This window comes from Radiomyces spectabilis (assembly GCF_025331425.1).
Source record: "Radiomyces spectabilis strain NRRL 2753 chromosome Unknown BYT42scaffold_7, whole genome shotgun sequence".
NCBI lineage: Eukaryota > Fungi > Mucoromycota > Mucoromycetes > Mucorales > Radiomycetaceae > Radiomyces > Radiomyces spectabilis.
The window spans coordinates 1297439-1324140 of NW_026251932.1; the positions used below are offsets into that span (position 1 = coordinate 1297439).

The following is a 26702-nucleotide window of genomic DNA, read 5'->3' on the forward strand; positions in this document are numbered from 1 at the left end:
ATTGTGGGATTGGGTTGCCCATCGTATTAGTGTTTGTAAAACGTGGTATCGGATATGCCAAGATCCTTATTTGTACCGTGACGTAACATTTGAACATTTGGAACTTCGCGAGCTTGTGCAAAGTCTGCAACGATTGAATGGGACAAAGGCACGAATTCAGTCGTTGAAAATTGACGGCTGCTATTCTCAGTTTATTCAAAGCACCGTTGTCCCGGTTCACTTTATCCATCAAGATGCATCGACGCCGATGCTATTTTCCCATATCCACGCCTTGAAACCGCTCCGACGACGAGCCGAATATGTGCATCATGGATTCGAACTGCATAACCAGTTTTCGGATGCCATCATTACCTTATTACGCAATAATCGAACCACGCTCCAAAGTCTCACGATTGTCAATTGCGAGCTAGATTTGGAAATGACGGAGCTATTTTGTGCGATTGCCAGTCAAGGCCAGTCCATCACGTCCTTGACCTACCTGAACAATCATGATAAAGGCATCCAGTCGTCCGGTATGCTTCAAGCCATCGTCACCGGGTGCCCCAAGATGCGTTATTTTCGAGGTTTGCACGCCGGTATGAACGACATTGTCCTGCTCACCATGGCGCGGCACTGGCCTTCCTTACGCCACTTGGCCATTGCTTCGTTGAAATCAAAGTCGGTGCTGGATCAATCAGAATTCTGGAGCGAGTCTTCTGCACTGCATTCGGGTTTTACCGCACCCATTTCGGGTCACGGATTTTGGCAACTCATTACGCATTGCACACAATTAGAGACTTTGGAACTGCATGACTTGGCGTGCATTTCCAATTGGAATCTGGCCGTGTATGAATCGTGGCAGTCGCAATGGGATCCCACGGTAGCCATTGTAAAAGAACCGTGCTTAACGTCAGATACACAACTGCCAGTTTCGATCTACGCATCGTCGTCACTGTCCTCCTCCTCCTACGTACCAAGTGAAACGAAACCCTTGCCCGGGAGTTCTTTACGACGATTGTATATCAGCAAATACATGACGATGCCCTTGTCAAGAGTGGGCTGCGCATCCTTGCTAAGAATTTTCCCAAATCTGCAAAATATTGAGTACGACACCAACTATTACACATTTGCCCATCGATTTGCCGGCATGACACGGGCCATGGTGGATGCGGAACGACGTGCTATTGAAGCATTGTTTAATCAACGACAATTGGCGTTTCAGGTCAACTGGAATCAAGCCATGACAACGGAGCAACGTCTAATGACCGGTACCACCGAGGTGTCGGAAGGCTGAACACGAATTTTTTTTTTTTTTTGTTTAGCCCTGCAAACACCCTTTTTTTTCTGTCAACAGCTTATCCGTAGAACCATCCTTTCCCTTTTTGGAAAAGAAGATACCCAAAAATATGCATTGGGTTCAGTCCCAACCACCACCCCCCAAAATTGGTCTCTCTCTCTCCTCCTCCTATCCTCCACCCCCCGCCCCCATTTCTTTTTCCCCAGTTTGCCCACACAGCACACACTTTTAACTTGTACTTTTTTTTCATCTGTCGAAACTATACTTTATTTTTTTCGCTTGATGATCACTTTAGTGGCTATTATGAGTCCAGGGTTTCGAATAAAAAAAATTTCGATCCATTTTGGGGTTGGGCGAAAGAGTAAAAAGACACGACTCACACTTCCCGGAGACAGACAACGTCTTTTTTTTTCATTTTGCCATTTCACACCTTACTTCCTGATTTAATAGCCCATTTCCATGCTAATTCTTTTTCCGTCAAGGTTGACGTTTTCTGTATGATTATGCATTCTACGTAAGTAATGGTACATGTCTGTTTACAATGAGTGATATCGGATAGGGTTGCATAGAATCCTTTTCTGGTTCCCAGGAAGGAATTACAAGACATGTTGTGATGGATTTGGGTGAACGTTTCTTAGGAGTAGCAGGAGACAAGAAAGAAGCACACACACACACACACTTCTTCCCATCCGATCATGAAGGGCGTGTGCGTGCGTGTGTGGAAAAGGTTCTCTCCCCCCCCCCCCCTTCCCCGTTTCTCCAAGTTTATCGATCTGTGTAAGGTTGAATGCTGTTGATGAAGTTAAAAAAACAAAAAAGAAAGGGGGATCTGTCTCTGACTTTCAAATACGACAGACTGCAAGACAAAATAAAAGATGTGGATATGAAAAAGATCGGAAGGAGACCCGATAGTGGATGACAGTGCCATAGTTGACTTATTAGGGAGCTGGCATATAAATAGTGGGTAAAGAAAAAAAAAAAAAAGGGGGGGGGGGAGTATAAGAGTTCAGTGTTATTCAGGAGCATCTGTGTGTATTAGTCTTGTGTATGCACAAGATCTGCATGAAATTTTCATGCGGTGACATTGAGCCATCGAAAATTTCCATATGTAACCAGGTAACACAACCAAGTGTATCCAATTTTTTTTATTACTTTATTTTCCTAAATCACCATGGTCAAAGAGAAAAGAAGTGGTTCTGGTCATTTCTTTGGTGAATGTGTCGATTGGAATAGAGAAAAGCCATATTCACTTGTGGAATATATCTATCATTTGTTATGATCGACCCCACATATGCTAACATTACCAAATGCTTTGGCATCGGGTTTTTCCTAGCTTGGGTGTACGGTAAACATGAAAGATCCATTATCTGATCAGCATTGTGTTCATCTTTTTCATCATCAATGTTGATTGCCAACGGAAAAGAAAAAGAGAATTATTTTTTTGGCTTGCTCATTAGGGATGATCTGCGGGTGTAACACATACGACTCTAAATTGCAACCCGGACTCGGCCTTTTCTTTCCAGTTTCCTCTGTTCTTTTTTTCTTTTCTTTTTTTTCCCTCGTCTCCTTTAGCACGTTCTTTGTTGCTTTGACAGCACGACCACACTATTTTGGTTTTTTTTTTATAAAAACGATAGCGACGGATTCCATTTCTTTCCCTTTTTCTTTTTCTTTTATATACCTCTGTTATTGACTTTGTCGTTTCTCGCTTCTCTCTTTCACTCTTTTTTTTTCTTTTCTTTCTTCTTCTTTTTTAACTCCTTAAACCCTTTCCATTCCTTTCACCCTTCCTTCACCGCATCCACTGGCTCGAGCCACTTCATCCTCTTCTCTTTTCCTCTTTTCTCTTCTTTCCTTTTTCTCCCACTCATCCAACTCAAAAAGACGATTACTTCGCATTGACATCATTGCTTTTCCCTTATTATTCGCTTTTGTGTTTTCTTTTCCTTTTTATTTCCTTCTAAAAGTTTTTATTTCATTATATTCCCTTTTTTTTTTAATTCCATTCCCCCCAAAAAAAGTTTCTATAACAACGACAAATCAAAAAAATGATGGCACAAGACATTGGCCGTTTTAATACTGATCCCATCATGATGCATCACTCTTCGTCGCATGCGGCTGAAGACGACAAGCTCTTTTATCAGGTAAATACTTCACTGGGAAACTGGGGTGAGAAAACAAGGCAAAAAGAGAAAAAAAAAGGTCATCATACAACGCGCTGTCAACGAAAACAAGACATACTCATCGGTTTATTTTGAATCGGCTGTATCTCCATTTTGATGTGCATAAAAATGGGCGGTTTTTTTCCTTTTTCTTATTTCTTCCATCACGCTGGTGGATTCTTTTTTTTTTTTTTCTTTTTATATGTCTTTTCCTCTGATTCTGGCTGTTGTCATTTTCATCATTTTTTCTTTCCTCTTTCTTTCTATTTTCTGATTTTCATTGACGGATCGTTATTTCTATATTATATTCCATTCCTCCTATTCATTTTTTATTTTATTTTATATTCATTTCTATTTTCATCATTGATTTCCGTGATCCGCTACAGACTCATTTTTATGACGTTCACAGTGACGACGATCAAGATAAAGAAGAGCCGATGATCGTGCCACAGAATCTCGAACCTGAACAGTATCGATACGAATTTCCCCCGAAATCCCGCTTGCGGGCTCTCGCTTACCTCGATTACCTCCAGGACGAACAATCGTTCTTTGATGAATCGTCTTTCACCTCGTCCTCAACCGCGGCTTGCTTGTCGGTTGACATGTGCTCGTTGACCGATCACATGAGTGACCTGGACGTCGACGCACGCACCCCGCCCAGTCACATCCAACATTGGGATCATAAGACTATCTTTCAAAGCAGCGACGATGACGATTACGACGACGAAGAAGAAGAAGAGGAGGAGGAAGATGACGACGACGATGTACTTGTGGATGACGGTCGATTGTCACCCCTGCAACTTCCTGCACAAGTCAATCGCCGACCTGTTACGCGCGTTTTATCGTCTGCTTGCAGCGACCGACATGCGCGTGAGCTTTCTGGCGATTCGTCCGATACCATCACTTCTCCCGTCGGACCCTCATCTTTCCTGCAGCCGCTGAATGAACATTACCATCATGATCGTCCCGAGTTGTACCACCATCCTCGGGTTACGCAAACCAGGAATACAACTCGTCGTCGCCGAGGTAACGTGACACTTCCCTTTTTCATTCCATTCTACTTTGTTTCCCTTTTTTTTTTTTTTCTTTTTCTACCTATCCTTCCTTTGTCCTTTATCGATACCCTTAACCCCGCCACAAAAAAGAAAAAACCGCACCGCCCTATTTTTTGATTTTGCACCACTGTCTGTATTGGGCTATCATTTTGTATTTACGCCTTTTTTTTCTTGAATTTTTCTAGATCATGGAATGCACCATTCTTCGCGTGTAGATTCCGAAGATGTGTTGCCCATTTTCCGCAATGACGATGTCTTGTTGACGGATGACGATAGCTGTCATGACGATAATATCGTGCTTGTGAAACTGAGCAAAGGAAAACTGTCTCCGTGGATGAAACACCCAACCACCGCTTCGGTCGGCAGCGACGAAGGTTATGACGACGAAGAGGATGATGAACTTCCCATTGAATCCGCTTCCGTTTTCTTACCGTTGGACGATCAAGAAGAAGAAGAAATTCAAGTCGTGCGCGAATCGGCCGCAATCAAGATTCAGTCGGCGTGGCGTGGCTACTGCGTTCGTCGTCAACCTCAACTGGCTACGGAGATCGTCAAGATTTGCGGTAAAGCGCATCGTCAGTACATGGTTCGCGTGGAGGATCGATTGGTGGACTTGGAACGTCGGTTGCGTGAAGAAACCGCGATGCGAACGGCGTTTGAAAAGGCCATGGAAGATATGACGGTGCTCATTGATCAACAGCAAAAGGTGCTCTACGATCGTGTCGAACAGGAAGTGGAAATGCGCCAAGCGTACGAACAAAAGATGCAGCATGCCTTGTCACAAATGCAGCCCCTCGAACAGCGTTTGCGTAAAGAAATCAAGGCACGAGGCGAACTGGAGACGATGATGGCCCGCGTGCTTGATCAGCTGCATGACCTCAAAATGGCCCGCCAGCAACAAGCCAAAGAAGAAGCCGAAGCACGCAAAGTCATGCAAGCCAAACTGGATGAAGCTGTCAAGGAAATCAATATTCTCAAACGCCAAACCCCATCGTCTTCACGTACATCGTCTTCTACTCGGTCCGTTTCCGCCACGCCCATGCGAAACCCTGCATTGTCTTCTCGCCAGTCCGTCGTACCACGAACGCCACAGAAACACACTCCTTCCATCACAAATAAACCCATCACAACCAGATCAGCCATGGGAACCACCACCACCACCACCACTACTACCACCGCTGCAACAACAAAAACAACCAAAACGCCAACATCTACTACCATCGCTCATCCCATGGCTCGTCGTTCCATTATTCCACCCACCTCGGCAAGAAATGTTGCATCCACTCCCAAGCGACCACTGTCTCGTCGAACCGTGAATTCTCGACCGCCGCTTAAAAATTAACTCACTACCCTTCTTCCTAGTCTTTTGTTTCTTCACTCATCCCATTCATCATTTTGCTTTGCTTTTCTTTTTTGTATACAACCTTTTTTTTAATTATTCATCTTGTCTACAGACATCACTGTTTTATTTGTCTCATGTTTTACAAAAACAAAGAACCCACGCAAAAACAAAGAAAAATACGGCCTTTGTGCTTATTTTGTTTCAATAAACAATTTTACATCATTTTCAATTACACTTTCTGAATGAACTGTCTCAAAAAGCAACCATCCCAATGCAAGTGATATAAAGTCATAGAGAGATCAATTGACCAATCAAAGGATCCTTAAATGGAAAAGGGAGAAAAGGAGGGAAAGACAAAACCAAAAAAAAAAGAAGGGACTACACATGCGCCACTACATGCATTTTTTTTTTCATCCAAGTTTGAAGGTTGTTGTCTGCACATCACTTTTTAAGATTGGTTGATAAGGTAAATGAATCAATGGTGGATCTAAAAAGAAATTTGCTTAATTGCGAAAAAAGGGGAACCCTAAAAGACTAGTTCGGACAAGGAGAATGAAAACAACATGGATGGGAAAAAAAAGGAGGCTCATCCCTATCTCTGTTAATTCTCAGGTATTACATGGATTGCCAAATCTGTCCACATGCCGGGACCACTTATTTCTCTTTGCAAGTGAACCTTTTCCTTTTCCTTATTCCATCATCTGTCGCATATATTTGTATGATCTTGTTATTGTTTGGTTAACTTGTGTAACAGGCTGGTTTCAATGATATCCAGTGTTGTTGCGCACCAGCTGTTGTCACCTTTATGGGTTTTGCGCCTCCGCGGTCACTTTTTTTGTTGGTTGGCGTTGATGCCATTTCATATGGCACGATCATCTGTTTAAATCCAAATAAAGAGATCAATGGGTTTTATGTGTTTGAGATTTCGATAGAATAAAAGCCTGACTTGACAATGTTCACTAGATTGTTTTTATTCTGGTTGTTATTTTGTTTTAGCCATGGAAACCAAAGAGGAACAGCATGTTGAGTTGGAGATCAAAGACGAAGAAGGCCAGCCTACGACATTCCGTACGAGTGGCATAGCATGGATCTATTTGGTGGCCATTATAGCTGCCTACATGAGCAGCATATTCGCCTGGCTCACAGCCTCCGTTGCACCTGTCACCTTCTCAGAATGGACCAATGCCTCATTTACACAGCTCAATTGGCTTACCAACGCCTTTTCTTTGACTCCCATTGTACTGTCTCTGCCTTCAGCGTGGGCATACGAGCGTTTTGGAATAAAACCATCTGTAAAGTTGCAATTAAGACATAAATCCCATTTCCTAAATCCCTTGGCTCTACCATCTCTCCCCCTTCCTCTCCACGCTCCCTGGTTCGATCCAGTTTCCTCATCTTTCCGTCCCTTGGAACCCACACCATCCATTTAAAGGTTCTGTAAACATAGTTTGCACTTCTGCTCCCCTTCCCCCTCCTCTCCCCTTGAATTTAACCAACCTATCAAACAACTAACTTAAAAAAATCTTGTCTTTATTTTTGGCTTCTAGTTGATAGTCGCGTCGTGCCTGACTGCTGTGGGCTGCTGGGTCCGATGCATCGCAATAGCCGTTCCGCTACATCAACGGTTTGCTGTCCTGCTTGTCGGCCAAACCATCGCCGCTCTCGGCGCCCCATTTTATTACAAGTAAGCTCCATCTGGCAGAATATGGATAGCGCCTAAGTCTCGTGCTGATCGTTGATGGATGCTTAGTATTCCCGGCAAAGTGCGTCATCGTAACACCCTTCGATGTAAAAAATATATGTAACTGAAATGCTTTCTCCACCAGCTTGCCGCCGTATGGTTTACTCCCGAGTATCGCGGCCTCGCTAACATCTTGGCTGGTAAACCAAGGGCAATGATCGCCTTACATTTTTATGCCTGACTAACCACCGTGGGGTACTTGTAGCTACTGCCGTGGGACAAATGATCGGCCCAATTATCATTCCTCGCATTGTCGGTGACGATGCAGCCAATACACCTCGACTCGTACGTAGCATGACCTTTTTAATCCTAGTGACAGTTTTCACTGATATGAAAAATCATGATATTTAAGTTGCTGATTCTGGCGGCCATTGCGACGGTGATGGTACTTCCTTTTCCGTTCTTGCCGGCGAAACCGAAACATTCACCTTCCGTCACGGCCGACCTTGAACGACAACCGTCGGCGTGGCAAAGCCTCAAACTACTGATGAAAAATATCAACTTTCTGTGGTTAACAATCGCGTATTCGTTCCATCTTGGCATGCTTTTTTCCATAGGGGCCTTGACCGTGCAAATTTTGATCCCTTACGGTTACTCTGTCGAACGAAGCGCTCTCTGCGCCGCAATACCACTCGTTGCAGGAACAATCAGCGGATGTCAGTATTAGAATACGTTGCAGTAAAGCGGAACAGTTTCTGATTTTTTTTTCTGTATAGGTGCGGTGGGATACTGCATTGGACAACAAGGACTGCATCTGATGATGATCAAGCTTTTGACTCCGATCTCCTTGTTCAGTTATGTGATGCTTGTGTTTCAGGGTAAGTGTAACCCGACCTGTTTCGATGAACATAACCTCTTATATTATGGTGCGGCGTACTAGTTATTCCCAATAATTTCGACGTCGTAATTATTGCATTTATTGCCAATGGAATTTTTGTGATTGCTCTTGTGCCAGCTTACCTGGAATACGCATGTGAAAGTAAGTGGAATGAATGCACGTCGATTGCCTTTTTTTTTGGATCCATTCAATAAAGCTTGCAAGCTCTTATTGGAACGGTAACTCATTTATATGACGCTAGTCGCTTATCCTGTGGCTGAATCCTTTACTATGTCTATCATGTCTATGACTGTCGGCGCTACGAACGTTATCTTTGTGATCGTGTTGGACAAATTTCGAGCCGGTGAGGATGCCCTCATTCCAGGCGACATGCACAACGCTCTAGTGGCTGCCGCCATCATTGTCACGGTGGGATGTGTGCCCGTGATATGGATTAAAGGAGATATGAAACGTTTAGCCATCGACAACGGATCGATCATTACCAAATTGTAGTACGAATATTACTATTATCATTATATTATCTTGTATTTGTATTTGCATGTTTAAAAGTTTTCAAGGTGCATCACCATGTCAGACAAGGTGGATAAATGAGATATATTGGAAGGGTCTCGGATCGCCACGACTAAACGAAATGTCAGTGAATTTTTGCCTCTCTTGACGTTGTTGACCGGTGGATGGTCAGCTTACCTTCTTTTTGTGGAACAAATCGCTGTGTTGCTGGATCGTAGGACCATCCTCGGCCGACCAAAGCTATGAGATCCACCATCTCTCGTGTTAATCTCTTGTACCATAGAATGTCATATCGTTCGTATCGCATTGTAGCATTACCCTGAATCAGCTCCATGTCCCGTAATCCAATATAGTTCTCTGCATCGCTCATAGGAATGCAGGTATACGCTTTGGCTACTGTATTGATCATTCGTTCTCGAGTCATTTCTGAAAAAGACCGAAAGGGGCATGACGTTAGTATGCTTGCTCTATAAAACAAATCCCTCGTTGCCTACCTTCAATATCATTAATTACAACCTGCAGAGACGGAGACCACGCGTCATTATGGGCGGCTTTATAGAATTCGGCATAATTTTGCTCCCACAGTGTCACACATACACTCCACACTACATTCGCTTCGGCGACATCCGTCACATTCGCTTTGATCATTCGTTTACGCAAGAATCGGGCCGAGTCCCTACGCTTCCTTTATAAGCATTTCCCATTCTTTCTGAAGAAATACCAACCACAGAGATATTACAGATCATTGATCGCTACATAACCCGCTAACCACAGGGCATACACTTCTTGCAATTGTTCGATGCATGTTGCTCCCTATAATGCATGGCGTCAGTGACGAGAATTTGGACCTAGGCATGGATCACTTACGGAGAGTTCAAGGGCTTCGCATTCGCTAACAAGCCCAGCATAGTCTTTTGCGGACACGTAGCCTTCCAATTGGGTCATGGTTGAATTGTGTGTCTGTCGGCGGGGAACGCAAAGCCGTCAGCCAAGCGTTCCGCATTTTTTGAAAGGCGCCAATGCGGACGGCGGAGTCCTAATTCAGGGCACTCGGTTCGCAGTGGGATTCCTCCTGCACGCAAAAATTTCCGTCCACCTTTGACTATCTATTCATATTGCTATTTATATTGCATTTATGGACTTTACTGCTATCCAGTTTTCTTTTGGATTCTTCCTTCTTTTCTTGAACTTTTTCTCTTAATGGTCTGCATTCATGCGGTAGGCATTTTGGCCGCGTTGGGTTTACTAGGCCAGGCATGGGCACAGCAGGAGAACACAAATGTGGATAGCGATGTCAACGCAGACAGCGTCAAGGCGGATTTTGCTATGGGTGGACTTCGTGTGGGAAAGGCAAACGCCCTTGTGCCCGATGCTTCAGCAGAACATCCCCTTGTGCTAAGTGACCCCGAACAACAACCATTGTGCGTTCCCGATGCCTATCTCGAGGCCTCAGCACCCTTTAATGTCATGCAAGGCTACGAAGCGTATGTGCTAGCCAATAGCATAAAGAATCCTCGTAAAATTGCCATTGACCGATCGAACCACATTCTTGTTGTGGCTGGAGGCGAAGGCGTGTACAGTATTCGTATGGACAAATGCGGCAATACCGATATCAAGAAAATCCTCGGCAACGAGTTGGATCAACCTGTAGCTCACGGTCTGGCTCTCTTTGGTCATTCGGTGTACGTGGCTACGGCCAACTCGGTCTATCAATTTGCTTACAGTGATGGCCAGCATTCAGAACTTAAGAATGGTGTTAAAGTATTGACCAATATCAATCCTTCGAATCCAAATGCGCAACCAGACGTGGCCATTGATCCTTTCGGTCATGCTTACGTGCCGCGTTCGGCCGTGGGCTTGCAAAGCGACGTGGATCCCCGCCAAGCAATCATCAAGAAATTTAATTTCCGGGCGGTGCCAGAAGGCGGCTATGATTTCGAGACGGATGGCCAAATTCATGCTTTCGGTACCAATTCCGTCGGATCCATGGCATTCGATGCTCAGGCTCGCCTGTGGGGCATTGACGCTCCTTTTGAATCATTCCAAAGAGCCGATATTGGAGGAGGTACAGAAAAAAACTTAACCCAATTTGCAGACTGATTGTTTTGACTCACGTTATGGTTTGTTCCAAAAGATGTTTCACAGACTGGGTTGGCCGAAGAAGTCAATCTGTATGAATTCCCGCAACACAACTATGGCTACCCTTACTGCTTTACCGAGTACAATATGGAATCGTACACACCACGATTCAAAGGCTTGGGCGCTCAATGGGTAAATATGTAGCATTCACAACTCTTTCTGATACGATGTTTGCCTCAACTATGCTTCTTGTTTGAAACTTAGGCACATCCTGCGTTTATGAATGACTCGGTGGATATGGATAGCTATTGCCAGCAGGAAGAACGAAATCGTCGACCGGCCGTTCCGCTTGCACCTGGCGTCCACGCTCACAGCATCTACTTTTATATGGGCACTTTCTGCTCCGTCGGTGATTTGGAAACGTTGGCCACCTCAGTCGGTCTTCCATGCAACTGGACAGATACACCTATTGTCGCCTACCATGGTGTAAGCGGACAATCCCAAGGCCATAGTGTCGTCCATTTGCCTTTTGACGATCTGGGTCACGTCTCACGATGGGACAAGCCCGAAGAAGTCATCTTCGCCGCCGCCTCCCCTTGCACCGGTGCAGGATGTATCAGTCCCATCGATATCGCCGTCGATGGTTACGGTCGCTTAATTATCAGCAGCGACGAGTCCAACGAAATTTTCCTGGTTCACCGTATCTATAACGAACTAGCCGCTCAAATGCTCACAGACAAGGACAACAAAAAGGAAGCCCTTAAAGAAGCCGCCGAAGAAGCGCTTGAAGGAGATGATAACTAACAATGAATATTATAAAATTTGATGGATCGATTGGCCTGTAGCTAAAAAACATTTTCCACCTGCACATCGATATTTAATCGATATTAAAACAGAAAAAAAAATAGGTGAATCAAATGTTTATATACAGTTACATAAATGGGTTGTATGTGACTATCCTATTCCGTGGTAGCTTGGTTCCGCATACTTGAGCGGGATGAAGGGAGGTTTGGGGGAAGAGGGAAAGGAAACAGGGTTAAATGGCTCGGTAACCAAGTCGACGACGGTTGTAAATCTTGTAACCGACAAAACCACAGAGACTGGCGATACTGGCGCTGAGAAGGGTGATGCCCGTGACGACAACAATTGACCACCCCCAAGGTAGACCAAAGAAGCCTCGTCGTACGGGGATGAGTACACTATCCAGTAAGAGAACGCCGCCATCAAACGTGGACCGACCTTGTGCAATGACGCGTGCACGGATATCCGATGATTGATCCTTGACATCGATCACCAGATCTCGATGACCTTCATCGCGAATAACTAGTTTATCCTTGTCGGATAAGTAAGTGGGATACTCCGTCTTGTCGCGTTCTTGTACCCACTGGTTGGGCCACGGTTGAGGGATCAAATGAAGTCGAGCTATCCGGTCCAGCTGATAAGGATCGGCAAACAAGGCATCCAGATCAAGATGGGCAAACGCCTTGTCAGATGGGGCGAGAACAATCCAATTTTTATCATTAATCATTGCCGTGAGGTTGGCATGGTCAAGGATTTGCAGCATGGTCGTCGCTTCGATACCGACCAAGAGATCGCGATTACTAATCTTAACATGGCTGGGGATCTGGACTTGGTCTATCTTGTGAACCACACCATTAGCTACAAGGACGTTGGTATGTCGGACAATGCCTGTTGCAGGTCGATCCGGTCGTCCCACAATGATTTCGTGGTTTTCCATAGGTGTGATACGCAAGGTGGCATTGGCCAAGGTTGGTGCTTCGTTCACCTTGGACAACAAATCTTGGCGATACAGCAAACCCTCCGCTGCATGATACCTTAATACACTTTGTAGATGGTCCTTGGCGCTTGGATGAACCAGATATTTCGCCACCAGTCCAAGTTCTTGGAAAGCGTCATTGGTCGGTACAAACAAGGTGATGCCATTGATATTTTTGATCACATCCGAGACTTTGGATACGTAAAGTGCGGCAATAAAGGTTGAAAGATCCAGATCGATGACCATGGTACTGAGAATATCGCTGGGGAGATTCACGGGATCCGATAACTGATAAATCATGTTTTCCCCAACCATCACTGCAGCAAAGTGAACCAAACGGATTTAGTCTCGCCAAACAAAATCAAAGCTGCACTAGTTTGTAAAAAAACAAAAAGATTTGGTTGTACTTGCCTCCATCTCCCAAAACTCTGGCATGATTGAAGCGAATGGATTTGCCGGTAGGTTTGCCTTTCATTTTCTCCGTTTCAATAAACACCGGAAGTTTTTGTGGTGCGCCTCCCAATGAAGAAGCTTTGTATTCTGTATCCATCAACATGCTGTCCTGAAGCAAATCGTTGGTCCAGCATCCTGGTAGTAAATGATAACGAAGCCAGCTTCGCATGGTATGAATCGGTACATCGTGATCATCCAGATCATCGTTGGACGGTACCAATACCGTGAAATTATGAGAGTCTGCACCGAGGTAGTGACCCAAACCATACGTTTCCATCAACGTCACGAATTTCGTGGCATTGAATCCATACAGATATTTTCGCACATCAAATACAATGTTGGAAGGTACCATCCCCGACTCCAACTCGTGTACCACACCTAAACCGCACGTTCTCGTTAAAAACCTTTTTTTTTTTTTTTCAGCCAAGCCATTATCGACGAATTTCTGTCGTATGAACCCATCTACTCCCCTTCTCCCCCTTCCTGCTCCCAAAAAAGGGAGACCGAGTACTTACCGTTGGCGGCGATGGTATCTGTTTTGACGACAGGGATGCCGTTGACAGTTCGATGATTGTCTTTGTCGACGGCAATGACGATGGATTCGCCCGACAGTGTTTCGTCTGACCAGGGGGTCAGTAGGAGCTTTGATTTTATGGCTCAGCACTTACATAACGTTTTGCCATTGGGAAAATCCGCAGCATAAACGGCGCCTTTGACGACCATATATTTCAGTAATCGCCCCAAATCTTCTTTGCCATAGCGAGACAGGAGGTACTGCTGTTCGACCGTGGCCAATTGATTGAGAATGTTGTCACGAGGTACAAATAACGTAAAAGGCTGGCCTTCGTTTAAAAGATCGTGCATGCCGATTTTTTCCAGTAATGCATAGGTATCATTATAAGTTTGACGGATCGTTTTACCTGGAGGAAACCGCCGCCCAAACGAGATGAGTGTGTCTGTGTGACAACAAATTCCGAACTACGACAGGCACTTACTGATGGTGTGGGGTGGCTGCAGGACACGGTCGATGACTTGGATATACGTTTGATTATTGACGGGGATATCTTTGGAAATGATTTGGGCTTGATTGATGTAAACCTTGCCACGGCCTTTGCGGGGATTGCCTTCTTTGGTGATTTTTATGCGTTGACCGGCTTCATCGGAGCCCAAATAGCCTGGTCGGATGTACAGCGATTCCAACAACTGGTCATGGTAGAAATCTTCTCCCAACATGCCCACCGGTAATAAATGGTAAAGTAATGTGTCAGCGGTAATATCCCCATCGTTGTATTTTGCAAAGGCGTCATTGTCCGGCGCAAATAAGGTGGCCGCTTTCAAAGCATTGACATGCGGAATGAGACGAGTGCGCTGCAAGTGGCCAAGCAAAGTTTCAAACCGCGCATCTTCAGACAGTACGTCGATAATGGTTTTATAAGCGAGTGTGTGAGCGCAATAAACACCCAACACTAAAAATCCATATAACTTCATGTCAATCAAACAATAAAGAAGAAATAAAGAAAAAGTGATAATCAGTCGTATCTAATTCGGTTATATCTTGTGCAAAACAGTCACGGCGATCATGAGACCCAGGAGATCCCTCCTTCCCGTCGTCAGCGACAAAATGACGGTTCAGTCACGTTATATTATAGTACAAATGCCAGGATAGATGATAGTCCGTCACCGTCATTTCCCTCAGAGGCTCACGACAGAGAGTGACATTTTCACGTTTATCCAGGCTTCAAATATGCTGCATCATCCAGATTTGGTCCACTGACGTAATATGGTTGGATGACCGTCTGATTCGTTTTCAGGAAAAAACACCCTGAATGCATTAAGGAGCGCAAGCATAAAATAATTCAATAACAGCGGCTGTTGCTGTCGCTGCCACTATAATAAGATGGGCTAGAAAAAGGTTCACTTCGGAAGTTGAGTTCATCCGTTATATAAAAAATATGAATGCTCACTATCATGTGGTGAATCAAAAACAAACAAAAATATAGAAAGCAGAATAACCATCTACAATGGAAGGTTTATAGATACATTAAATTCAAAGGTATCGGAGGGAACTGCTGGAGAATCGCCGGCTCCTTGTTGGTATGTGATGGCTGATGGATGTATGTACCCCATATTTTCTATTTGCAATTGTAACCTTTAAGCCAATCATAAATAGGGTGGATTGATGTAAACATGGAGACACCAACATGCAGCTGACATTGCCATAAAGAGAAAAACGTGCCTCTGTCTGGATTTTGCTCGTGTCACCTGCCGCTTTCCTATTCACAGTCCTGTTGCAAGATCAAATAGCCGACCTCTGGAAGCCCCGCGCATAGAACCAAACGTGGCGAGCAGATATTTAATTATAACCAGGTTTATTTGGGACATACAAGGCTAGTCACCCTGCCGAAAGCACCATTCCCATGGATGCAACTATCCCAGTAAAAAGCTTTCACACATTTATCCAAATCTGGTCCATGTGAACTGTCAAAGTCTATCGTTCATGGCTTGCGAGAATATCAAAAACGTGCATGTAGTACAGTTTATGGCCGTCGGTTGTTGAGGCCACACAAGCTTTTGCCATCGAAAAAAACGGCATAAATTCAGTCAAGTGCGACTGTTTACAACCGGTTGCCAGTCAATATTTGTCCCACGTTCTCCGGAAACAAATCATTTTTCACCGACTCAAAAATTTCATGCAATAGTGAGAAAGGAGCAATTCAAGTGAATTTGCAATATTTTAGGTTGTGAGGACTCATTGTTCGTCAGTATCGGATGGTATTGACAATTGCTTAAAGAAGCTGGGGCAAAAGAATGAATCAATGGATGATTGGTCGGTGTTTGAACTGTAACAAGCCGAAACAAGTGCCTGAATACAAAATTTACAGAGATGTGATCATCCCAAGCGGGTGGTGTTGAGACCAATCAATCCATCTTCTTCCCTAATTCAATTTTCTATTCTCATGCGAAGCACAGAATTTCCGGCATCTGAGCACACACAGTTGCTTCCAGGCATTCAAGGCAACCAGGATTACATTGAAAGCGGTCGAATTCAGTGCGGTCACAGCCAGAATGCATCCAAAACAACGAAACCGGATCTTGCACCGCTATTGACCGTTAATTTTATGAGTTTTATGAGCGGTGTCAATGAAGGAAGCTGGAGTTTGCTTATTCCATGCTTGAAATCGTACTATGGGATTTCAGATCACACCGTCGCATTGATATTTCCATCTTATGCAGCGGGCTATTTCGTCACCGCTTGTTGCAATGGCGCTTTCGTTCATTACTTGGGTCAACGAGCGACCATGTTCCTTGGCGCTCTTGGATTCTTGGCTGCTTTCAGTGCCATTATGCAAGGGTTCTCTTTCCCGGTCACTGTCGCTTTCATGGTCGTTCAAGGATTTGGAGCCGCTCTTTTGACGGCTTCCGAGAATGTCTACATTGCCAAGCTACCCAATTCAACCTGGCTGTTTAGCATTTTGCATGGTACAGTTTCAAAACACCCAATTATTGTATAAATACAGTCCTGGTTGATGAAATTTCTCTAGCTGTATATGGTGCTGGTGCCACTGTTACTCCCTTGGTGTCTACAATGATCCTGGCCCACGATCTCCGTTGGAACTTTATCTATCTTTTCTTATCGACGGTCGCTTTCATCAATATATGCTGTATGCTTGTTGGATTTCGCAATGTCAAGTTGGACGACAAGGCACTTCAAAGCTCAGCGTCCAACAAAATATCCTACAAGGAAGCTGTCTTCAACCGAATCACAATGCTGGGAACTATCTACATTGCCATATTTGTTGGAATTCAGCTGACGTTTGGTAGCTGGGGATACATCTATTTAACGGAGGGGCGTCAAGGCAACGAAGAGATCATGGGCTATGTAGTAACCGGGTTCTGGGGAGGCATGGCCATAGGCCGGTTGTTCTTGGGCTACCTGGCCAATCGGTTTGGTGAGAAATCACTGACGTCGATCTGCAATAGCATGAGTTTGATTCTTGTCGGTCAACTATGGCTTTCCAACGACATTGTGATTGTTTGCATTGGTAACAACGTTGAGTTTTGGATCATTCTGAAATCAAGATCACCGTGCTGACTTGTCCAACTCTATGTAGTCTTTGTTGTTGTCGGCTTCCTCCAGGCACCTGTGTTTACCACCGCTATTGCTTTGATTTGCAAGTTACTGCCAAGAGAATTGCATGCCACTGCCCTGGGATGCATTGCAGCGTGAGTCCTTATCCAACATAAACATACTAGTCAACAAAAGATTGAAAGCTGTTACATTAGTGGCACTTCGGTGGGGGCGGCATTTTTTCCGTTTATTACTGGTGCGTTATCGGAGATCTACGGCATTTCAACCTTTCCCGTCGTCTGCTTTGCCATGCTCGCCGTTATGCAATGTATCTGGATGATTCTTCCTGACCATCGCTCATAATCAGCCCCTAGATCTCCATTAGTTTCAATGGAATCTCGATCCCAATGGTGGCAATGATTAGGATAGACACTCATATCTTCTTTTTTGTATTTTGTATTTTGTTTTTGTGATGTGTAATGCACCAGCATGGATGACATTAACCCAATACAGTATTATCCTGGATCGATTCGTCAGTAGTCTACAATTCTTCAATTTGACAGTATATCTTGCAAGACTCGAATTGGAACCTCCCTTTTTTCGATAAAACCATACCATGATTCTAAACCAAATGTTACTCTACGTGATTCATTGCTTAAATTTACCATACAAGGGTACCTAGTCTATATTGGATCTCCAACGGAACTGGGATTGTGTACTAACCATAGTTTATGCCTTTCAAATTTATAATCAGGATAAAAACAAACATCTAAATAGATAATGTACGACGGTTGGGTATACAGAGCCACATGACTTGCATCATGACGGCCATGGCCAAGCAAATCATGGGAAGGGCTAAAATACCAAAGCGGCCAGAGAATTGGCCAGTGAGAAATGGGAAAAACGCTGCACCACCCGCGGCAAGTCTAATGCAGTGATGAGGGTTAGGTTCAATGTTTAAGGAAAATGAGGCTATTCGATACTTACGCGCCCATAAATCCAATAGATGTAGCATGCATATCCCTAGGCAATATCCTGGATACCAAAGAGATGGTGGTTGGGAACATGGGGCCCAGTAAGAAACCCAGTGCCACGTAAACTAAGGATAGACACAACTTAGCGTTTATCATTGATCCATCCCATGTCTTTGAATCTTACCCAAAGAATCGACCACAATATCAGCGACAAACCACAAAACACCCAGCAGTAGCATGGAGATGACGGTGAACAGGGAAATCATGCGTTTTTCACCGAATCGACCAGCCAAGTATCCGAGGGCAATGCGACCCGCGGCCAAGCCAGCCCAGTAGCCGGATAAAACATGGCCCATTTGATACGGATCGCCATGACGGCCCGTCGTCAGGTAACTGTAGCCCCATCCACCCAAAGTAACCTCGAGTCCCACGTAAACGAGAATGTAAGCCGCTGCCAACAGGGTGACCCGGTTGAAGATGGCTTCTTTGCGAGTCGATTTCACATAGCCTTCTTGTTCTTCTTCGTCGTTTTCTTCAAAGTTGACCCCCTTGAAGCCAACGGTAATACTGCATAGATTCACAAATGCCATGGTGGCCAGAAACAGATAGATGAATCGCCAGGAGAAATCATGGGCCAAAAGAGATGTGGCGACCAATGGACTGATCATGGCACCAACACCATAAACGGCTAATTTTGGATCAAATTCCCATAAAAGTCAATTTTAGGGTCCTTTTCCTTTCCATCATTTTCTGTCATCATTTAATCAATTACCGTGCAAGATATTCAGCATCAAGGTGGATTCGGGGACGTTGGCGGTATAAACATTCATGGCGGCGTCCAATAGTCCCGCACCTGCACCTTCCAGCATCATGAGGGCTATGGTGACTTTGAAGGGGAAACCCTGCATAATGGAACTGTAGGCGACGAGAACCGCCGCAGCACCTAGGTACATCGTACGACGCTGACCAATTTTGTGCACCAACCAACCGTTGATACTTGCGCTAATGAAAACACCACACGCATTGAAGAGAAATAAAAGCGACACAACGTTATCTGGAATATCATAGTACGATTTGAAGCATGTAATAACGATGCCTAAAGCACCATCGTTGAGACCAATGAGGATGCTAATGAAGTGGGCTGCCAACAATGGCCGAATGTGCGGTTTGAGTTTCTGCCAGGATTTCAAAGGGGGAGCATGTTGTGATTCGGTTCTTTCAATAGACTGATGGTTTAACGAGTCATCGTTGCGCAAAAGGTGCGTCTGCTCATTTTCCAAAGTCATGTCGACGGCCAGATAAAAACGAGATCCAAATCAAGAAAAGGCTAAATGCACCGTCGATTTATAGATGCAATTACAGGCGGTAGAAAGTTCAACCACCGCTTTCGGTCCTTTTTTTTGGTTTGACCAGACATTGTTGTTACATTGGATCTAAATGATATCATTGACTGAATTACATCAACACGCGTTATCCATTGGAAAAACGATGGGTTGGCTTGGGAATTTTTATGCTGCAGAAAGCGTCAGAAATAGAAAATGACCAGAAATACGCAATATCTAAAAGAAGAATACAGTTTTTGATGATTGGGTCTTTATTATGATCATGGTACCTTGGTACCTTGGGGTACATGTTGATCCTAAACCTTGATAGTACTAAAAGCAGAACTGACTATGGTCATTACAACTGAAAGGGTCCACAAGCCTGTCTATCAAGAAAATGCTGCGCCTCTTTTGCAGACACTGAAAAGGCATTCTGAGTCTTGTATGATTCGCGGAGAATCAAATCTTGTAAAAAAGGGACGTCTGTGGAAGTGCACGACATGACAGCCGTGTCGTTTTATTCACCTTGCTTCAGAAACTATGAGTGCAACACCCAGCAGCAGCAGCGCCACGAACCAATCCGAGGGACCTCAGTCCATCACCGATATTATGAACAATTTCCAGATTCCTTCCTACGAAAGCGAACGATTAGCAGGTTTTTTTCGTGATTACGATACAATCATGAGCCACATTCAACACGGTTTCAAGCAAACCATTGACGTTGCTTGCGATCTGGAAGAATTACAGCAATCAGATATGGTAATGCCACGCACATGGAGTAATGATTCAATTGTAGGCGTGCTAACGATAATGTTCGGTTTGTAGATCACTCCTTTGGAATCAGACATGCAGACGTACATTGATCTCGAGCACCAACTTCAGGAGCAAAAGACGATCATTGACGAGCTTCAACGTGGCGTTTGCGACCAACGATTAAAGGTAACTGGTGCTTTTTATGGGGTGATTGTAAGGACATGATTAACGCCCGACACTATTTAGGGGGATATCATGAAAGAATATACCAAAAAATGGGAGAAGAATATGCGAAAATACAGCAACATGCCGGCCAAGAGGAAATATTACAACCACGAACAATATAACAGCTTCAAACAGATCATTTGGGTACGTAAGATCACATCTATCTGGTGGCCATCCACTGCGCGGCAAAAAAATAAAAAAATAAATTAAAAGCATTAACACGATGCGTCAGAACGTCAACCACCCCGATGAACCGATGCCACCGTTGGGAGAAGAAGACGGCAGAGCCAAGGATGATGATATCGTGATTGGCGCTACGAAACTGGCGTTAAAATGTCCTTTAACAACTACATGGTTTGAGGAACCTTTGACAAGGTACGTTTGCAGATGATTATCTTATAGAGGCAGTGGCCGATGGCTCATCTTGAAATTTTACAGTAAACTATGCAAGCACACGTTTTCGAAAGCAGCGATTATGGCATTGCTTAAAAGGTCGCATGGATCCGTGGAATGCCCTATACCAGGTATATACATATTAGGATGGATGATATTGCTTCTGCAGCATGACTCAAAACGCGAGCTTTTCCTTTTGTTCCGTGAACTCTTAGGTTGTGGCAAGCTAATTGATCAGCGCGTGTTGTATGAAGATACATTGATGGAACGACGAGTGGCAAGACAACAAGCTTTGGAAGCTTCGTCATCACACACAGAGGTAAAGCATTATTCTTTCTTTTGCCATTGCTGTCAATGATTGTTTGAATTTTTTAATTGTCTGACGGGTCCATTTTTGCTTTTTCTTTTCTATATAGTTCTATGACGTTGAATAAGTGTGAGACAAGAAAAAGCAAAAAGAAGGAAAAAGGATGTAGTAACTGTACAGATATTTTGAAATTAAAAAAAGGAAAAAGGAAGGAAAGAAACACAAAATCATCCTATTTCTTTTTTAAAAACCTCTTCTGGCTGAAGATCGAAGCGGGAAATCCGATGTGTGCTCCTTGCTTGTGCAAGACATGATGCCTGTAAACAAGTAAAATGGTTAGACAATATGTAAATAAACCACCCTCATTTCTCTCTGTTGGCTTAGCATTTCACAACTTACCCATAGCTCTGGCTCGTTTAATGGCTTTGGCCAATTTACGTTGATTTTTAGCCGTCAAACCTACATCAAGTCGACCCGTTAATATTTCCTTGTTACTCCATGGGCAGCATGCCGGATTGGTTGTTTGGTTGAATGGTGGTTTACCTGTTTGCTGCCGAGGCAAAATTTTGCCCATATCAGACACAAAGTTGCTGAGAAGTCGATAGTTTTTATATTCGTGAAGAGGGTCGAGGCCCAAGACGTCAAAAGGATCTTGCAAATTGGCCTTGGCCTGTCCGCGACGAGCTCGCAATTGTTCCTGGTAACGAGCATCGTTGAGATCATCAGGGTGATACGTATCGCCGACCCGGTGAATCTTTTGGTATCGTTGCACGGCTTCCGTCACAGGCTTGCTCTTCTCTTCTACAAAAACAAACGGAACATTAGCACAAGAGCACTTGTGATTTCTCGTCCATCTCTCCCAATAAGATTCTATTATGGTTGAATTTCAACGTACTGCTGACTGATTCTTGAAGCAAAGCCAAGGTCGCTAATTCGATGCCTGTCAAGAAAATTGGATCAGTTTACATGAAAAAAAAAAAAAAAAAAAAAAAAAAAAAAAGGCAAAGGTGTCGGATCGATTCTTACTTTGAGTGTTGGATTGTGCTGGTGAAGTAGCATCGGTTGCAGCTGGTGCGTCGGGACGGGTGGACATGCATCGAGAAAGAACGGTGGGACGAGCCATCGTCGACAAGCGGGTCACTGCCCGTGTTGCAGCGTACATTGTTCGATGGGTGAAAAAAGGTCGATCGAAAGTGGAGATACAATGTTTTTTGGCAAGGGGAAACGGACCGGACAAAAACCCAAGTCACACCTTTGGCTTTTTTACACCCCGACCTCATGACTTGATCATGAATTCAGCATTAAAACGATGACAGGGCATTCATTATCTGAGCTTTATGAAAGCGACTGCTCGATGAAAATGGGTTAATATCATGGAAATGGAAAGGAAACTATCTTGTCATGAATAACGCTCCTACCCATAGTTCAACTGATATAGGAAAGTTTATTCATTCTCGTGGATACAGATCCATCTGTACCTTCCTCCATATTCTCCCTAACTGAACCGAATGGAACAGTTTTTGGTCCGTTGTGAAAAACAAAGTCAAGCGAAATAAGTTTTGGAAAAAAAGTCATTGACGAATAGAATTTGTGAAGCTTGTGGATAATTTATATGAAAGTGACTTAATAGGCTTCGTTCCTTATTCTGCTAAATGTTTTGAAAGTGCCTCTAAGAATAATTTAGATAGGAATTGTAAAGTGTCCATTTATAACGTTTTCTTTGTTGAGGCACGTTCCAAAACGTTTACTAGCGCAAGAAGGAGACAAATCCTTCGAAATCACCTGTCACATGCATCATGATTTCGTCACGAAATATACAAAATGAACACCGTGTGATTGCTGAAATATTTATTTCTTCCCTCTCTTTCCACTCTTCGTCATCTTAAAGTATGTGTTTTGTCTATTTTCTATACAAGCAACTTTATTGTCTGCGCATGTGTCTTATCTTATAAGTTAGTATGTCCGTTCTTTACGCCATCACGGCCATTACCAACTCGGCCATCCGTCCTGAAGACTGAAGACGGCACAAAAATCTCCCAGTGGTAATCAATTTCTGAATTGACTCTTTCCGAGAAACATATTTTACCAGCAGGCGCGTCACCATTTGCCGCGTGTCACATTTTTCTCCTTCTTGCTTTACTTGCTGCGCCTGCGTAGACATCGTCGTTTAAACCATTACGAAGAAGGATCGAAACGAACCTCTGCTTATCATCGAAGCAAGAAGGAAGGGCCCCTTTTGAATCGCATGGTGACGTTATTGCAAGCAAGCAAATTTCTTTGATGTTCTCTGGGAATCCTTTCGGGGTTGGTGCCGATGCGAACGCTGCGGAGGCTGTCTTGCGTTATGGAGAACGAGTATTATCCAATGTGGCTCAACTAGTTGGACATTATAAACCACATCGGCCATACAAAACATCCGACGTTCAATACGTTCATTGATAAGCACCATCGAGAAATGCTTCTCTGGTCTTTGGGCTCTCCGAATACGAGCACCGTAGGACTTCACACTGTGTGTGTATCATGCTTCATTTCAGTGTTTCGACGTCTGAACCTCATGCAAAATTGCCGTAAGTCTTGCTTTGTCTTCTGTGTGAGTACGCGTGCTTATTTTTTTTTCTTGATTATCTCAGCGTGTTCGCCATGAATAAAAAGTACTGGGAAGACGTTCAACGTCAAATGGAGTTCCTCATTCGACTAAATACAACATACACAAACTCAAGCCTTAGTACTTTGGCCGATTACGCTGAGACAGCAGAAACCGTGGCAAGCGCCATGCAGTGTACCACCCTCAAGCAAAACGGCAAGGGAATGCGTCCGGTTCATGATGATATTGAGGATGATGAAGATGGAAATGGCCGCGTCAAGGGGAAAGAGAAGGCACCCACATATACTGGGACACTGTCGATGACCACGATGCTGTCAATGACGAGGGCAACGGTATACCCTCACTCCATGACGTCGAACAACTGACTGGCTGCAACACGGCAATTTTCAACATTGGCTATAAAAAGATAAGGATGCGAGGTGCCTCGTGAATTGAGCATATCTCTCATTTTTTTCCAGCTGCTAGGCAAGCTGTGGACAGATGGCGACCGTTGCCTACTGGATCAAATCTAAGATACCCTTTCATCGGCCTGCACCCTCCTTCAGCAAAATACATTGCTCACAATCAAAGGAGGGGGCCTATGCCAAGCCGATGTCTATCGGCTAAAGTTAGTTTGCTTGGTGCAACAATTATTCAAGCAATCTCATTCATTTTTTTAGAAAAAAACTTCAAAAATAAAATACAAGTAAAAAAAGAAACGAAGTTTGATGGCACGTGAATACGTTCTTATCCTTGGACCGCTCGATGATCGTAGTTGAACATGCTTTTTTTTTCTGCAAACTCAGTGACTTTTTACTTTTTTCAAATGACTGTATTTGCAAAGGTTTTGAGAACTTATAAAAAAGAATTAAGGAGGCAAATAGAAAAAAAAGGAAGTAAAAAAACTAAGGTGAAAGGAGACGATGGAGAGTTTGTGTTGCGGGAGAAAAAATAAGGAGAGGGATAGGTGTGTCAATGTGGGATTAAGGTATGCAGAAAATTTTTAGTCTTCCTGATCTTCTTGAGCCGGTCGTTGCTTGAGAACGAGTTCAGCGCCCGTCATACGACGGTAGATGGATTTCACATCGTCACACACCGTCTCAAAGTGCGATGTCGCATCGTATGAACGGGAAACATACACTTGATCTGCTTGTCCGTCACCGAGAGGTTCCTCAATATCTGAAACGGTAATAAACCTAAATTCCCACAAAAACAAGTGAGTGATGCTGTTCAAGAAACGGAGTGTGCAAGGGGGGCAAAAATGGGGGTTGGGTAACAAAACTTACTTGTCATGGATGGAACCCAACAGTGCGAGACCAGCTTCAATCTCCTTTTCAGGCTCATCGGTTTCCACGAGGGTGGAGACGATGGCAAGGTACATATCCTTGGGGCACACGTTGTGGCTGCTCGAAACACACGCAACATACACATCGTGATTTCGACCCAACTGGTTCTGAGGAATGACAATTTGAGCCGAGTCGGCATCATGGGTATTGGGAATAGGATGCTTCAGGAAACAGATAGCTCGCACCACCTTGCCGACCGCCTTGACCTTTTCTTTGGCATACGATGGATCACAGATGATTTGTTTGGCTCTGGCCACTTCGGAACCCGAACGAACACCCACAGCCACTCCATTTTCGTACACAATCTCGTCCACACCGCGATCAAGCATATAAGTACCACCATAAATAGCGCTTAGTCTAGGTCAACAAGGCCACATGCGGTCAGAAGATCGTTCTCTTGCTTACTGTCGCTTTGATTCGTTCGTCATTGCTTACCTAGCAAAGGATTGAGGAAGTTCACCCAGACCGTGAAGGGGATAAATATAGGGGCTCTTTCCATATCGAGCGACGGATGCAGCGTAAAGGATGATCTTGTTCACGGTTTCTCGGGCAGGCTGGGCGAGGTAGCCATCATCGAGATGCAACGCCATGGCGTGACCAATGAAATCCTGAGTCGCCGGTTCAAGACCGAATTTATCATACACTTCCTTCATGGTGTTCTTTTGGAGATCCAAACCTTCGTGGGTGGACTCATCGTGATCTTTCCAGTTCTTGACGAATTCAAAGAATTTCTGCAAACGGCGCTTTTCCACCACACCCAACAGGGACGAACTGATGGCTTCGCCTTCGGTGGCGGGCACCTTGAAGATGTTACCATCCTGATAAACGTACGAGCCCGAGATTTGCTTGAACGCCAAATAACGAGTGACATCGGTGTGGGTCAGGAACCGCACAATTTCTCCGTTGGCCATCATGAACTTGGGAATCAAATCAATATTGTATTCCCGATCACGGCCCAAATCCGTAGGCACCGCACTGTCAGGACGATGCTTGCGATACAACTAGACACGACACAAGTCAAAAAAAAATGGGGAAGCTGAGGTGAGCGAAAGGAAGGAGTTTGATAAAGTCTACGGAGACGTGGGACCAAAGGGAGAAGGAAGGGAGGAAGGAAGGCCAAAGAACTATGTTACCTGAGTCAAATTGAGGGAAGCCGATTCTCCGCCATAATAATCGTTTCGATCCATATGCAAGACCTTTTTGCCTTCGACAGAAAAGATGCCGGAGAGAATACATTCGGTCAAACCGGTACCCAAGACAATGACATCGTATTGCTCATCCTAGATGACAACCATTCCCTCGGTTGGTCATTCATGTCGTTTCGGAATGACGGTGATACTTTTGGCGGACTTACCATTGTTTCGATAAAAAAAATACACAAAGAGATTAAGATAGACGGGCCAAGTGACCAAAGAAGAGGTTAAAGAAAGGTTTGAGAGAAAAGGAGGAGCTTTCGCTTGAGCCGAGGAGAAACAGGGTTTTTATATAACCAGGCC

At 44.3% G+C, this 26702-nt stretch overlaps 11 protein-coding genes across 11 annotated transcripts; 6 read left to right on the forward strand and 5 right to left on the reverse strand.

Moving 5' to 3' along the window:
- Positions 1-1018: 1018 nt before the first annotated feature.
- Positions 1019-1273, forward strand: BYT42DRAFT_497731 (uncharacterized protein; the record flags this gene model as incomplete). Its single annotated transcript, XM_051564518.1, has 1 exon — positions 1019-1273. One exon carries the CDS (start codon positions 1019-1021, stop codon positions 1271-1273), a length of 255 nt encoding a protein of 84 aa, XP_051423167.1.
- Positions 1274-3327: 2054 nt separating this feature from the next.
- On the forward strand, positions 3328-5835 carry BYT42DRAFT_614498 (uncharacterized protein; the record flags this gene model as incomplete). Its single annotated transcript, XM_051571864.1, has 3 exons — positions 3328-3420; positions 3825-4464; positions 4679-5835. 3 exons carry the CDS (start codon positions 3328-3330, stop codon positions 5833-5835), a joined length of 1890 nt encoding a protein of 629 aa, XP_051423168.1.
- A 998-nt stretch (positions 5836-6833) lies between these two features.
- BYT42DRAFT_496832 (major facilitator superfamily domain-containing protein) lies at positions 6834-8906 on the forward strand (the record flags this gene model as incomplete). Its single annotated transcript, XM_051564454.1, has 6 exons — positions 6834-7127; positions 7383-7519; positions 7662-7716; positions 7929-8232; positions 8457-8555; positions 8656-8906. 6 exons carry the CDS (start codon positions 6834-6836, stop codon positions 8904-8906), a joined length of 1140 nt encoding a protein of 379 aa, XP_051423169.1.
- A 50-nt stretch (positions 8907-8956) lies between these two features.
- BYT42DRAFT_614500 (COP9 signalosome) lies at positions 8957-9869 on the reverse strand (the record flags this gene model as incomplete). The annotated part of the gene is made up of 5 exons (XM_051571865.1): positions 8957-9036; positions 9102-9350; positions 9419-9600; positions 9664-9737; positions 9792-9869. 5 exons carry the CDS (start codon positions 9867-9869, stop codon positions 8957-8959), a joined length of 663 nt encoding a protein of 220 aa, XP_051423170.1.
- A 381-nt stretch (positions 9870-10250) lies between these two features.
- On the forward strand, positions 10251-11807 carry BYT42DRAFT_496844 (uncharacterized protein; the record flags this gene model as incomplete). Its single annotated transcript, XM_051564455.1, has 3 exons — positions 10251-10989; positions 11059-11195; positions 11268-11807. The coding sequence occupies 3 exons, from the start codon at positions 10251-10253 to the stop codon at positions 11805-11807; spliced, it is 1416 nt and encodes a 471-aa protein (XP_051423171.1).
- Positions 11808-11897: 90 nt separating this feature from the next.
- Positions 11898-15121, reverse strand: BYT42DRAFT_359679 (FAS1 domain-containing protein). The gene is made up of 5 exons (XM_051563217.1): positions 14229-15121; positions 13902-14153; positions 13749-13853; positions 13192-13611; positions 11898-13097 (listed from the first exon to the last, which is right to left on the reverse strand). Exons 1-5 carry the CDS (start codon positions 14719-14721, stop codon positions 12040-12042), a joined length of 2328 nt encoding a protein of 775 aa, XP_051423172.1. The 5' UTR covers positions 14722-15121; the 3' UTR covers positions 11898-12039.
- Positions 15122-16190: 1069 nt separating this feature from the next.
- On the forward strand, positions 16191-17665 carry BYT42DRAFT_496678 (major facilitator superfamily domain-containing protein; the record flags this gene model as incomplete). Its single annotated transcript, XM_051564437.1, has 4 exons — positions 16191-16713; positions 16776-17276; positions 17346-17457; positions 17518-17665. 4 exons carry the CDS (start codon positions 16191-16193, stop codon positions 17663-17665), a joined length of 1284 nt encoding a protein of 427 aa, XP_051423173.1.
- Positions 17666-18071: 406 nt separating this feature from the next.
- BYT42DRAFT_546476 (major facilitator superfamily domain-containing protein) lies at positions 18072-19562 on the reverse strand (the record flags this gene model as incomplete). The annotated part of the gene is made up of 4 exons (XM_051565884.1): positions 18072-18228; positions 18290-18401; positions 18461-18964; positions 19049-19562. 4 exons carry the CDS (start codon positions 19560-19562, stop codon positions 18072-18074), a joined length of 1287 nt encoding a protein of 428 aa, XP_051423174.1.
- A 359-nt stretch (positions 19563-19921) lies between these two features.
- BYT42DRAFT_571958 (zinc-finger of the MIZ type in Nse subunit-domain-containing protein) lies at positions 19922-21697 on the forward strand. The gene is made up of 7 exons (XM_051568543.1): positions 19922-20357; positions 20424-20537; positions 20598-20720; positions 20809-20951; positions 21015-21100; positions 21185-21288; positions 21386-21697. The coding sequence occupies exons 1-7, from the start codon at positions 20139-20141 to the stop codon at positions 21401-21403; spliced, it is 807 nt and encodes a 268-aa protein (XP_051423175.1). The 5' UTR covers positions 19922-20138; the 3' UTR covers positions 21404-21697.
- BYT42DRAFT_614506 (ribosomal protein S18) lies at positions 21520-22438 on the reverse strand (the record flags this gene model as incomplete). The annotated part of the gene is made up of 5 exons (XM_051571866.1): positions 21520-21593; positions 21676-21735; positions 21820-22077; positions 22172-22216; positions 22303-22438. 5 exons carry the CDS (start codon positions 22436-22438, stop codon positions 21520-21522), a joined length of 573 nt encoding a protein of 190 aa, XP_051423176.1.
- Positions 22439-24444: 2006 nt separating this feature from the next.
- Positions 24445-26563, reverse strand: BYT42DRAFT_637479 (GDP dissociation inhibitor; the record flags this gene model as incomplete). Its single annotated transcript, XM_051572502.1, has 5 exons — positions 24445-25056; positions 25147-25563; positions 25642-26207; positions 26340-26486; positions 26561-26563. The coding sequence occupies 5 exons, from the start codon at positions 26561-26563 to the stop codon at positions 24864-24866; spliced, it is 1326 nt and encodes a 441-aa protein (XP_051423177.1). The 3' UTR covers positions 24445-24863.
- Positions 26564-26702: the final 139 nt, after the last annotated feature.

Coding starts and splice junctions, on each gene's coding strand:
- BYT42DRAFT_359679 (XM_051563217.1), bottom strand. CDS start 14,721: ATGAAGTTATATGGATTTTTAGTGTTGGGTGTTTATTGCGCTCACACA. Junction 13,854..13,901: donor TCCCAATGGCAAAACGTTAT/GTAAGTGCTGAG, acceptor CCCCCTGGTCAG/ACGAAACACTGTCGGGCGAA. Junction 13,612..13,748: donor AGATACCATCGCCGCCAACG/GTAAGTACTCGG, acceptor CGTGCGGTTTAG/GTGTGGTACACGAGTTGGAG.
- BYT42DRAFT_571958 (XM_051568543.1), top strand. CDS start 20,139: ATGAGTGCAACACCCAGCAGCAGCAGCGCCACGAACCAATCCGAGGGA. Junction 20,358..20,423: donor AATTACAGCAATCAGATATG/GTAATGCCACGC, acceptor TTCGGTTTGTAG/ATCACTCCTTTGGAATCAGA. Junction 20,721..20,808: donor GCTTCAAACAGATCATTTGG/GTACGTAAGATC, acceptor ACGATGCGTCAG/AACGTCAACCACCCCGATGA.